The 13,784-nt window shown below is 42.5% G+C and overlaps 1 protein-coding gene across 1 annotated transcript; it reads left to right on the top strand.

The window, feature by feature from the left end:
• The first annotated feature begins 444 nt into the window (after positions 1–444).
• On the top strand, positions 445–12,209 carry LOC128734749 (IST1 homolog). Its single transcript, XM_053829086.1, has 4 exons — positions 445–938; positions 1,102–1,467; positions 11,419–11,613; positions 11,799–12,209. Exons 1-4 carry the CDS (start codon positions 549–551, stop codon positions 12,000–12,002), a joined length of 1,155 nt encoding a protein of 384 aa, XP_053685061.1. The 5' UTR covers positions 445–548; the 3' UTR covers positions 12,003–12,209.
• The last annotated feature ends 1,575 nt before the right edge of the window (positions 12,210–13,784 follow it).

The following is a 13,784-nucleotide window of genomic DNA, read 5'->3' as shown; positions in this document are numbered from 1 at the left end:
CACGAGATGTTGACGGCGAAAACATGGTTGACTGCCGATGGGGTGGGTAGAACCATTCAAGATAGAGTGACTATATACAGAGTGGCGCCAAGTCATCCCAAATGTATGCAATGCGGTTTATCCTAGGTTTTTCTTTCTCTTTCCTGCATACGCGTTGGATAGGTTGTCTGCTCGATTGGAATGACACTGACAGATAATTATCATTCCAATTTTGACATTGTCGCCACTCTGTATATAGTCACTCTAATTCAAGAGTGTGGACTGTACTGCCTATTAGGGAAAGAAACCCTCACTCGGTTTGTTTACATTTTGCAGGTTGGCCCCTTTGAAAAGTTGGTGCCGAAATGCTCTGTGCGTTGTAATCATTGCTATTAGAAACCCCTCGCCCTTGCAAGAATAATTTTAACGAAACAAAATACAACGAATGTTTATGACGGTGCTCAGCCTCAGCTAGTAAAAAAGGTATTTGTTCTTTGAATGAGTCACAAAAATTAAAAACTTGCTGCAGAAATAAAATTGCTGTAATCTGTGAATCAAATCTCGGAAAAATGTTTTCAAGTGGCCCTAATTATACGAAATTGAAGACTAATCTTCGTTTAGCAGTGAATAGATTGAAGCTATTGGAAAAAAAGAAAACGGAACTTGCTCAAAAGGCTCGAAAGGAAATTGCAGATTATTTAGTTGCGGGTAAACCTGAGCGTGCTAAAATTCGAGTAGAGCATATCGTGCGAGAGGATTTTCTAGTGGAGGCCATGGAAATAGTTGAAATGTATTGCGATTTGATTTTAGCTAGATTCGGGCTCGTTACACAGATGAAAGAAATCGACGAAGGTATTGAGGAGGCTGTTAGCAGTATAGTTTGGGTGGCTCCTCGATTGCAGGCCGATGTTCAGGAACTTAAAATATGTGCTGATGTGTTCACTATAAAATATGGCAAGCAATTGGCCTTGCCAGCGTTGAAAGAGATTTCGTAGGCTGTTCGCACTTACAGGAAATCTCGTGCCGAACTGTCAACGCGTGAGTGTTGACAAAAGCAAAAATACTTCCCTTTCTTTTTTTCTCACGCAAAACCCTGAACAATATCAGCAACGCTGGCAAGGCCAATGGGCAGAATCAGTACGAGCGGCTATTCCGCCACACAAAGTATCCGATAAACTGATGCATAAAATGGCTATACAAGCTCCTCCAAAGCTGTTAGTTGAAAAATATCTCATCGAAATTGCAAAAATATTCAATGTTGATTACGAGCCGGACCCGTTAGTGATGCAGAGCGACAAACCAAATACTAGCGACAGTATTCTTATAGATTTGTCAGACCGAAACAATCTTGATGGTAATTCTGGTGGTGGACCGTCGTCCGGCGGAGGCGGCGGTACACCTGCTCCACCTGGGTTTATCGGATACCCACAGCCACCAAATTTACCACAACTACCTATTCTACCACCGACAGTGCCTTTCAGTTACCCGGTAAGTACCGTGCCAGCACCATATTCAAAACAGTGCCTAATTCTGGACAGGAGCCGATTTGACTTACATATTAACAAAATTTTAGTGAAAATGTGATGATTTTACCAAAAATATCTAAAATGACAGGTTTAGACAAATAAATTTACTTATTTAAGATGAATATGAACACCCACTTTTCGAAAGTTCCAAATATAAAAAAATGCTGAAAACTCATTTGCACGCTAACAACTTTTCGAAAGAGCGAAATTGCAAAATGTAAAATAGAATGGGCTTTCATTATTCTCAAGATGAGAATTCATTTGCATAATGTTAGTCATTAAGTTAGTTTATATTTTGCAATTCGGTTTGCAGTTTATAAATATAAAATACTAGCTGACCCGACAAACTTCGTATTGCCACAAATTAAACTGTGTTGTACATAAATCGTGAATCCCGGATGACCTTTGTCACAATCTCGAGTTTTGCAAGTTTCTGAGGAGTTCATGGGTGTTTTAATATACAAATTTTCCTCACAGTAAAGTAGAAAACAACTTCCCCCATCGCTCAGCCTGATAAAATAAAGCGGATAGCATTTTAATATTCGCCATCATTACAAACCATTTCGCCGAATATCATTTTGCGGAACACCAATTCTCGGTTGACCATAACGCGGAATATAGAGTTTCGCAGAATACCATCTCGCGAAAAACCTTATGCGTGATGTACCATTTCACGGAAAATCTTTTCGTAGAAAGTGCCATTTAGCAGGGGTGACCCAACTGAAGGAAAGTAATGGAGGTCAGTAAATAAACCTAGATAGAGGTGATCTCTACGGTGGGCTACCCCCGCAGTGGCCGGTGCTTCTGACGGCAGGTCGCCGGCAACACTCGCGGCCTGTGGCCGTCTCGCGCTGAGTTATCTAATGTTACTATTGATAGTTTTTGTGGTCTTGTTATTGATTAATGTTTTATGAAAGAGTCTAAAATTTCACTTTTTCTTGCTTTCGCGCCACCGTAAGAGCACCACAATAATAAAATTGGTGGACAAGACACAAACACGTATCACTCTTACAACATTTAAAGATAAAAACAATATTAACAAAAATTATTTTTACCTACGAGTCGACCGGTTTCAGGCATTCTATGCCTATCATCAGGACGATGCCGATGTCCAACTGATTACGCATTGTTTATCTGGTTGTATCCACGTCGAAGAGCGGGAGAAATTGTTAACTTGATCTCACTTTTTGGCCAATCCAAAGAGAGGGGAAATTATTGGTGGATCATCTCCATTCATAAGAGGTTTCTCTGCATTGGCGATATACATTGATTCCCATGCATTTAGCAGTGAAACCTTCTTAATGGTTTTGATTAATTTCGCACTCTCCCAATTTATTTTATGCCGTAATTCTTCACTGTGCGCTGCTACACTAGAGTCACATGATCGGCTGTGCTCCACGGCCTTCCTATGTTCCCTTAGTCTAATTTTAAATTTGCGACGTGTTTGTCCAATGTAGATAGCGGGGCAATCTTGGCATGGAATTTGATATATTCCAGATTGTTCCTCAAGCGGGATTTTGTCTTTGAGGTTGCACAACATTTCCCGTAGAGTGCAGCTGCTTTTGAAGGCTGTCGCAAATCCATGTTGGTGAAGAATGTTTTTGATCGAGTTTGTTATAATTGGATAAAACGGTAGGCTGATCCTAACTTTCTCATCGCTGTCTGGTTGAAGAGTTGTTGCATTCTGTCGGTGTCTTTTCCGTTCATGTTTCCGCAGGATTTTGTTCACAAAGTTGCTGTCATATCCGTCCGTCATATTCTGTCCGGCGATTTTGTGTATTTTCTCCCTTTCCGCATTAAACTCTTCTTCTTCTAACGGTATATTGAAAAGGCGGTGGGCCATCGAGTGGAATGCTGCTTGCTTTTGGGCTCCAAAATGGTTGGAGTCGGATGTTATGAAACGGTCTGTTGAAGTTGGTTTACGGTAGATGCCAAATTTCAAAGTTTTGTCTTCTTTTATTGAGATGCGAAGATCTAAAAACGGGAGTGTACCGTCTTGTTCTTTTTCAACCGTAAATCTGATCGAGTCGTGTTTCGAGTTCAGTAGGTTGAGCGTTTGTGGCAAATAGCGTTCCTTCACCAAAGCAAACACATCGTCGACGTACCGCTTCCAAACCCGGGGGAACATTTTGTCTTTTTGTACCTCAGTCTCAAAATCGCTCATAAATACTTCAGCTAATAGCGGTGAAAGCTTACTTCCCATGCTAAGGCCAAAGTTTTGTTTGTAAAACTTCCCGCGAAACATGAATAAGTTCTGCTTATTCAGTCTAAAATTTCTCGAGTTCGATTAATTTTTGAGTTACTTAAAAATTTCTGTTTTATTTGTATGAGTCCTTTTCCCCCTACCACAGGGGTGAGTGGTCTCAAACCATCATTAAAAAAATAGCTGCCTCCAAACCCCCCACATGCCAAATTTGGTTCCGTTTGCTTGATTAGTTCTCCAGTTATGAGAAAATTTGAATTTCATTTGTATGGGAGCCCCTCCTCCTAAAAAGATAAGGGGTCCTAGTTCATCATAGAAAAAAATCATGCCTCCAAAAGCACCCACATGCCAAATATGGTTCCACTTGATTAATTAGTTCTCGAGTTATAAGGAAATTTGTATTTCATTTGTATAGGAACCCCCCTCCTGAAGTGGGGAGCGGTTTCAATTCACCATAGAAAAAATTCTTGTCTCCAAAAACACCCACATGGCAACTTTTGTTCCATTTGCTTGATTAGTTCTTGAGTTATGAGAAAATTTGTATTTCATTTGTATGGGAGCCCCCCTCTTAGTAGGGGGAGGGGTCTCTAACCATCATAAGAACCTTCCCTGTCCCCAAAAACCCCTATATGCAAATTTTCACGCCGATCGGTGCAGTAGTTTTCGATTCTATAAGGAACATAGGGCAGACAGAAATCCAATTTTATAGGCTCCCCCCTCTTAATGGGGGGAGAGGTCTTTTGTCATCGAGAGAACCTTCCCTGGCCCCAAAAACCCCTACATGCAAATTTTTACGCCGATCGGTTCAGTAGTTTGCGATTCTATAAAAAACATAGGGACAGACAGACAGACAGAAATCCATTTTTATAGGTATAGATATAAAACGAGCCTATCTATACCTATAAAGAAGGATTTCTGTCTGTCTGTCTGTCTGTCTGTCTGTCCTGTGTTCCTTATAGAATCAAAAACTACTGAACCAATCGGCGTGAAAATTTGCATGTAGAGGTTTTTGGGGCCAGGAAAGGTTTAAGTGATGGTTAGAGACCCCTTCCCCCACTAAGAGGGGGGGCTCCCATACAAATGAAACACAAATTTCTGCATAACTCGAGAACTAATCAAGCAAATAGAACCAAATTTGGCATGTGGGTGTTTTCGGTGACAAGAATTTATTCTAGGGTAATTTGAGACCCCTCCCCTCTTTATAAGGGGAATTATAACTCCTCTCCCCTTTAAGAGGGGGGGGTTTCCATACAAATTTCCTCATAACTCGAGAACTAATCAAGCAAATGGAACCAAATTTGGCATGTGAAGGTTTTCGAGGGCAAGAAAATTTTCTATGTTGAATTAGGACCCCTCCTCACTTTAAGAGCGGGGGCTCCTGTACAAATGAAATACCAATTTCCTCATAACTCGAGAGCTAATCCAGCAAATGGAACCAAATTTGGCATGTAGGTGTTTTTGGAGGCAAGAATGTTTTCTGAGTGACCCCTGTGTCATTTACTCATCAGTCCACCGTCCCTCAAATCAGTCCGCGGGCCGCACAAATTCTCCCGAAGGGCCGCATGCGACCCGCGTGCCGCAGTTTGGCCATCACTGGCATAGACAATCATAAACACCGTGAGTGTTTGCTGCACGCGCAGCGCTTAAGAGTGGGCTAGTAAACGAGCCTGCTTTAAAAGGTTATGTGCCCGTGCTAATACGAACCCGCGGGGTGATGCCTACAGGGTCGTAATGGCAAAGACCAGGCGTGATGGCGCCCGTAGAGCGATCACCAGAGATGCTGGAGCGGATCGTCGAGGGCCTCTTTCTTCGCCACGAGCCAAGGCCCAGGCCTCGGGTCGCTGAGTCGCCCACAGCCGACGTTCCAGTATCTCAGACCGTAGCGTAAGATGGTTGGCCTCCATGCCGAACATCCAAAGTAACGTGGGTGACGGCGGCTTAGAGGTCGGGGAGGAAGCGACGGTTACGAACGAGGAACTCATTGAGATCGCTAAATCCCTAAAGGTAAGCAAGGCACCAGGACCAAACGGAATCCCGAGTTTGGCCATTAAAGCGGCTATTTTAGAGGCTCCCGAATTATTCGAGGCAGTAATGAGTAGATGCCGGGAAGATGGCCACTTCCCGGGCAGATAGAAGCGACAGATCCTGGTCCTATTGCCGAAGGCGGAAAAACCTCCGGCTGTCCCCTCGTCTTATAAGCCGAACTGTCTGCTCGATACTGCAGGCAAGGTGCTGTAGAGGGTTATCCTTAACAGACTCGTACAGTGCACGGATGGTACAAACGGTCTGTCAAGGAACTAATTCGGCTTCCGTAAAGGCAACTTTACGGTGGATGCCATCTTGTCTGTCACTAAGACAGCCGAGATGGCAATCCAGCGTAAGAGGACGGGTATCCGCTATTGCGCAGTTGTCACACTCGACATGAGAAATGTGTTTAATAGCGCTTGCTGGGACTCCATAGCCAACTCGCTTCGGAACGTCCAAGTGCCGGTGTCGCTGTACAGGATTCTGGAAAACTTTTTCCAGAATCGTGTGCTATGCTACAACACGTAGGAGGGTCAGAAGTGCGTTCCAATCACCGCAGGGGTTCCGCAAAGTTCCATACAGGGCCCGGTGTTGTGGAACGTCATGTATGACGAGGTGTTGAAGCAAAAGTTCCCGGTATCATCTTGGAAGTCTACGGTGAAACTATCAGAGAGGTGGAGTTGACGGCTGCCCACTCTATAAGCATTGCTGAAGATTGGATGCGCTCCCGGAAACTGGAGGTAGCGCATCACAAACCGGAGGTTATCGTGGTGAACAACCGCAAGTCGGTGCAGCAAGCAAAGATCAGCGGCGGGGACTGTACTATTTCGTCAACGCGGCCCTTAAAACTCCTGGAAGTCATGGTCGACGATAAGCTCAAGTTTGGGAGCCACGTCGACTATGCCTGCAAGAGGGCTTCCACAGCTATTTCGGCATTGTCTCGTATGATGTCTAATAACTCTGCGGAATATGGCAGCAAGCGAAAGCTGTTAGCCAATGTGGTCCAGTCCATACTTAGGTATGGCGGGACGGTGTAGTCATCGGCGTTAGGAACCAAAAGCTACCTTGGTAAGCTGGAAAGTACCTATCGTCTCGTGTGCTTGAGAGTGACGAGTGCGTATCGCATAGCTTCACATGACGCAATCTGCGTCTTAGCGGGTATGATGCCTATTGGCATCATCATCAGCGAAGACGTAGAGTGCTTCAACCAACGTGGAACTAGAGGCATACGGAGTACCACAAGATCGGCCTCGATGACCACCTGGCAGCTGGCAAGGTCTGATTCCACAAAAGGCCGGTGGACACATCGACTTATCCCGGAACTATCCGGGTGGGTCACCAGGCGCCACGGCGAAGTCAACTTCCACCTGACACAGTCTGCCAAGGCATGGTTGTTTTAGACAGTATCTGCACAAGTTTGGGCATGCGGAGTCCCCCGCGTGTCCCGAATGCGTGGATGTTGAAGAAACTGCAGAACATGCTTTCTTCATATGCCCTCGTTTCGCGGGCGCTAGAAGCAACATGATGACAGTGAGCGGACAGGACACTACTCCGGATAACTTAGTCCAAAGGATGTGTTCCAGCTCGGACGTCAGGGTAGCGGTCAATGCGGCTGCTACCCAGATTGTACTTGAGCTACAAAACCGCTGGAGAGCCGATTACCGGCGAATAAATAGCCTGCCATAGTCTAGTAGTCATCTAAGAGAGTGCGTTAAGCACAATAGCCCCTCCCTGAAGTAATAACGATAAGGTAGTGGAGACTCGAGTAGAGTTTTAGTGGGTCTGGATCCTCACGCCCCATTTCGGGAAACCTAACCCCACATCCTGAGTTGTCTTCTCAGGTGTCTGATAGTACCGTATCTTCTAAGATGCTCAGCAGATTTCCCTACTCGTAAAACAACACCATGGGTGACTGATATGGCGTATCACGTAAGTACACCATACACCTGGCCATGTCCTTACTATTATAAAAATGGGAAGTTAGTTGAACACCTACTTTAAAAGAATGAGCAAAAACTAACGCAATCTTCATAGCTGTTCATGTACCCAGTGATATACGATAGGAATATAACATGAATATATAAGCATAAAAATATAATGAAATGGAGCATATATGAGCAAAAGTAGAACAAACTCGCCAGTAATCCGTCGAATGAAATATAATTGCGTTATTTGAGTTTCCATCAGTGAATCTAATATCCAATAATTAATTTAATGTTTCCTTCTGATATCCATGTGCATTATTTAAACTTGTCACGGCCAAAGTTTTCAGTGAACAGTAGGAGGTGCTTGATGAGCTAAAACGAATTACATATTAGCCTTACCTGCTTAGAATTACATATTAGCCTTACCTGCCAACAAGGCCGTTTGGCTCAGCTGCCTGCCCAAAATCGCAATTTCAAAATCAGGCAGCCGGGAAACACGCAGCATTGCACCTCCAAGCTTAGCTACTCGGTTGTATAACATTTCGCCGAAGACCATATCGCGGAGTACCGTTCCGCGGAATACCACTTCGCGGAAAACATTTTCGCGGAAAGTACCAAAACGCCGAAACCCCTTTCGCAGAAAGGACGCAGCCCCCCCCGCAGAGATCACATCTATTTAGGTCTATTCGTTTTCCTAGGTCTACTGACCTCTAGTTAGTTTTCCCTAGTCATCGCATCGATTTAACTTTCGTTGAATACAAAGCGGCGAAGCCGCTTTTTGCGGCTTCCAAACAGAATGAACGGTGGTTCTCCGCCAAATAGTACTTTCGGCGAAAATTTTTTCCGCGAAATGGTACTTTCCGCAAAAATGTTTTCCGCGAAATGGCACTTTCCGCGAAATGGTTTTCAGCGAAACAGTATATTCCGCGTTATGGTCATCCGCGAATTGGTTTTCCGCGAAATGGTATTCGGCGAAATGTTATACAATCAGCTACTCAATAGAGCGTTACCGGATATGGCCACGTGGAGGCTCTAGGTAGGGGCTTGAGATGGCAAGAGCTATGTTGGTCGCTTTCTTGTTTGCCTTCCCCATTTCACACTCTCCCATTTAAAATATTTGAATCACTACAAACTTATTTTGCAGAAATTTATATTCTAGAAGGTTTTACAAACAGCCGTCAGTAATCTTTTAGCCCTAATTCTATTATATTTTAAATGGAAAAAAAGGTGCTATAAACTGTAATATAAAATAAAAACGGATTGAGCGCCTTACGTTTCAGAGGTAACCCGAATCATCCCAAAGTTACCTTTTAAATTCAGTTTAATTGTGAGATAAACGAGAAATACTTTGGCGTAATTCCATTTTATTCTAACTATGAGATGGTATTGCATCAACGTACGGAGCTCTAACACAGAAAATATTTTTTTATGCGTTTGGTAAACTATTTCTGGAGGGCGCCACCGGCAGGTTTTACACACAAAAAATGGATTACTTTCTTCGAGCCTGTTAATTTGTTCTCTGTGGCTCTAATTCTTACCGTGATATTTTCTGTCGAACGATATTCATTGAGCTTCGAATAGATTGCACTGCTATTGAAAATATCAATTCGGTATTATTTTATGGAGAGGCATAAAAAGTGAATATTCGGGTTAGCAATTCATTCAAAACATAATGGGTAATTATGATTTTATACCGTTCCCCCGAAAACCATTCCCCAGAAACCCATTCCCCCGAAAACTATTTCCCAGAAAATCATTCCCCCGAATGTACCATTTTCCGGAATATACCATTCCTCAGAAAGACACTCCCTAAAACGAACCATTCCCTAGAAAGCCATTCCCCAGAAAGAAAGTTATAAATAAAAATGGCTGGCTTACAACTAGAAGCAAAATTAGAAAAAGAAGAATATGTTTCACCGTGTCCCCAATACTCGGAACTCCACATACCCGAATGTAACAGCGGATTGCAATTTCTATAACAGCGGCTTTGCCGATTAATAATTTCGAACTGTAAATTATTGCGAGGGGTATGGCTAAAGAATTGTAACTAGAGTTCAGTAAACCTAGGAAAACGAATTTTAGACCAGGTTTTTAAGTTTCGGCCTCGTCAATTTATAAGTATATGCTGTCCTTACTTGCTGTCGCTCGTTCGGACTAAACTAAGGGATAACACCTACTAGTCAGTAAGCCTAGGAAAATGCGTGCACCTAAATGAAGGTCGCCGGCGAACACTCGCGGTCAGCGGCCGTCTCGCTCTAAATCATCTATAACCCGAACGAAGCAGGGGTGTCATGCAATCGATTCCCGAGTCACGCTTATTACCTAGATGATTGAGGGCGAGACGACCGTAGGCCGCGAGTGTTCGCGGAAGCGCCGGCCAATGCGGGGGGGGGGGGAGAACAGCCCCCCACAGAAACCATCTCTATTTAGGTGCGAACGTTTTCTTAGGCTTACTGACTAGTAGGGGTTATCCTTTAGTTAAGTCCGAACGAGCGGCAGCGAGTAAGGACAGCATATACCCAACATTTGACTAGGCCGAAATGGTAAAATTATTGATGGAGATGGTCACAAAGGTCCTTGCACTGCATGGAAATTTTCTAACGAAAGTAATTGCGGTGAACAACCATGTAACAGTTTACCGCAAACAAAGCCCGTTGAATTTTGCTCCGACGTTCTAATTATCTAGATCAAATAAGCAGTATCGATCGGGATAAATGGGAAAAATTTTTAGGTTGTGCCAATGCAAACTACGCAAGGCCAATTGTTTGAACCTCTTCCGCACTCGTCCATTTTGAAGCTTCCAATAAAGTTTATGCGAAGTCCAAATTACGCGCGCGTTGGCGTTTTCAAAAGGGGGGCGAACTAAGGTACAATACAATGCTTTTAGGCAGTGCAGGTCCTGGAAATCTTCAATTCAGTTATGACAATAAATTCCAACTGTTTGTTCTTTATACTCAATTATAGTAACGGATTACCTGTTGATTCTAACTGTTTGATTCACAACACTGTGTGACAACTGGTTTTGTTTTTTAGGCAGGAAACACCTCTTGTTATTCGTTTGTCTAGGTTTACTGACCGTTAGTTAGCAAAGCCAAGCAAAGCCTGGGTGCTAATTCCGTTATTGAAATTTGACCTTCTGTTTTTATACGACAGACTTCGCAACCAGCTGTTAGAATACAGAACAGTGCGGGGTCAGTGCTACGATCCTATTGACTCTAACAGCCTCTCCCAGCCGAGATTCGAACATACGACGAGTGGCTTATTAGACCAGCGTCTTACCTCGAGGCCAACTGGGATGACCGTTAGTTACAGACCTTTTTTAGTCCTCGTAACGATTCACAACTGAAACGGTGCGATCCTCCAAACCGCTAGAATTACAGTCGAGCTAGTGTTATTAGAGCTATTGATATTCGGCCCAGTGACGTTCGCCCGAATGATCTATCATAACTTTCTAAGAAGTGACTCATTCTGGGACAAAATTTTCTAGTGAATGGTAGGTTCTGGGAAGTGGCTTTCTGGGGAATGGTATATTCTGGGAAATAGTTTTCTGGGGATTGGGTCATTCTGGGGTTTGGAATTCTGGGGAATGGTTTTCGGGAGAATGGCATACAATCGGTAATTATGGGTATTGATTCAACCATTTTACCAGATATATCTTTTATCATTGTCGGAATCTACTTTATTAATCTAGGAAAAGCAGAAATTAGTTTAAATATATTTAGTATTAATAAATGATTAAACTTGACAATTTGATCAACAGGGTTCGAGCGGCCAGAATTTCGGATCGGCTTCGGCGCCACCTTTCAACTATAATATTCCTCCGAATCCCGCAGTTCCGCCAGCAGATGAGGTGAAAGATTTGAATATCAATTCGAACTTCTTGAAGCAAGAAAAAAATTCAGACCTTGAGCCTCCGCCATCGTACGCATCCTTGAGTCCCGACGATAATATGCAGGTGAGCCATGAATGTGACAATATGTAACTATGTTTTTCAACAATTTTTTATTCAATGTTTTAATGACTTGATTTTTGGAACTTTGTGAGTACGTCTTAAATTGCATTACATTACATTAAATAAATGTAAGTTCAAAATGAATCAATATCTGACACTGGACCAATATTCTGTTGATTTTCACACAGAACTCATCAAAACCCAAACCGCAGCCACGATCGAAGTTTTCGCCAGACCTGAATTATCCGGTTCTACCAAATGTTCCCTCTGACTTGCCTGATGTCCCAAATGATGATAACCCGGACGCAGGTGGAATTGACCGCGATGATAACGATGAGATTGATTTTGATGAACTTTCCAGACGTTTCGAAGAGCTTAAGAAAAGAAAATAACTCTCCCTAGGTTCAGTACAGTTGAACAGTTTCGGAGCCACCCTTGGTATCAGATTGGAATGCAGTTGCTTCCGTTATTACTACTGTTTTCAACTCAATAGCTGTGCCTGGGTTAAAGAACTGTGAAGAAAAATGTTCTGGTGTTGCTAAAAACGCTTTATGTTACTATTTAGCATAATGTATAACTACATTTAAAAGATAATAAATATTTACAATAACGAAAATTTTGATGATTTCTAACATGAAATTTAAATTGCAAAGGTGGTATATCATGTGTTACATGTATGAGTTCTTTCAGTTTTTATTCATTTCCATTCAAAGCCTTCAACCTGTTAACCTGGAAGAAAGAGCGGAAAATTACGCAAAGGAGGGTCATTGAAGCAAAGTTTAGTAAGTATGTGTATCTATCGTCTTTACCCAAGCTGGGGGATCCGCAGATCGAATCAGGCTATCACCCTTTTCTGTATTTCGAAAGGGTCTTATTTCGTTCGACTTGTTTCGAACGAGTTGTTTTGCCAATTTGATTTTGCTAGAGTGACTATATACATATAGTCACAGTGACTATATACATATATATACAGAGTGACTATATATATAGTCACTCTAGATTTTGCTGGCGGATTGAAGAATACCATCCAGTTTCGTTCGAAAAACCCATCCGTTCGAAATACAGAATAGGGGTGTATAATCGGAGCCAATTATAACCGAATTCGATCCCATTTTCCCTACCAGGCCTTGTGGATCTCAGATACAGTGAGTGATTCAAACTCGAATTCGTATACTCAATCGTCTTTCTCATTTGAAAGTTTAGCAGAAGTTTTAGGGACATGTTATTTAGATAAATCATACTGTCAAATGTTAATATTCAGTTATGATATCTGATTTTGTAAAATTGGTTTTTATTTATCAGGAAAAAAAATTTAAATTAGCGCATGAAAAAATCCACTAAAATACATAATATCCACGTACATAATTCGATTTAACAGTTTTGATTTCGCATATGTGGCTTAATTTCAAGGTTTAGTACTATTTAGTATGGCCCTTGCTCATTGCAACTGCCTTTAGTTGTTTTAGAATGCTGTCTATGAATTTTTTCGCGTATTCGGTGGAAATTTTGTCGCATTCGTCCACCACCGTTTTTGTTAGAAATCTGATGGTTTCTAACTTTTTTGTAGAGATATTCCCGAAGGTTTCCAATGGGATCGATATCTGGAGATTGTGGTAGAATATCAATAACTTTTGAGCAGGTTTCACGTAAGTAAAGTAATTTTTTATGGAGCATTCCCCTTCTTTCGTTAAAAAGCGTCACTTTGACCAAAACGGAGACATTCTCAACTAAGCCCAAATTTGAAATGACGGTTTAATCGGTGCGAAGAATGGAGAACGAGTGTTATGTCTGTTGGTCTGTGCCGATAGACAGACATCAGAAATTCATTTTTACATGCCTGTGACAGGAAGCAATGTTTTTGTGACTAGAATCACAACTGGCTCCCCACATGCTTTACACGAAGCTGAAACTAATACAGGAATCCCCCGAATAACGCGTATAACGTGCTGTACGTCCATCGCGATATCTCAGCGGTCCATTAACCAATAAAGTTGATTTTTGGTAGTTGACTAGGTTGTACCACATACTAACAATGTACCAAAAATCAACTTTATTAGTTAATGGACCTCTAAGAAATCGCCATGGGCGTACAACACCAGACCACCCACCGCGTTATTCGGGGGACTGCTGTATACAGTGGACCCCTGTTCGTTTGAACGATTCCTCATGCAAAC

The sequence above is a fragment of the Sabethes cyaneus genome, chromosome 2 (assembly GCF_943734655.1).
Source record: "Sabethes cyaneus chromosome 2, idSabCyanKW18_F2, whole genome shotgun sequence".
Classification (NCBI taxonomy): Eukaryota; Metazoa; Arthropoda; class Insecta; order Diptera; family Culicidae; genus Sabethes; species Sabethes cyaneus.
The sequence above is the reverse complement of the archived record's forward strand: the minus strand, read 5'-3'. Positions and strand labels throughout refer to the sequence as shown.

Coding starts and splice junctions, on each gene's coding strand:
- LOC128734749 (XM_053829086.1), top strand. CDS start 549: ATGTTTTCAAGTGGCCCTAATTATACGAAATTGAAGACTAATCTTCGT. Junction 1,468..11,418: donor CAGTGCCTTTCAGTTACCCG/GTAAGTACCGTG, acceptor TTTGATCAACAG/GGTTCGAGCGGCCAGAATTT. Junction 11,614..11,798: donor GTCCCGACGATAATATGCAG/GTGAGCCATGAA, acceptor ATTTTCACACAG/AACTCATCAAAACCCAAACC.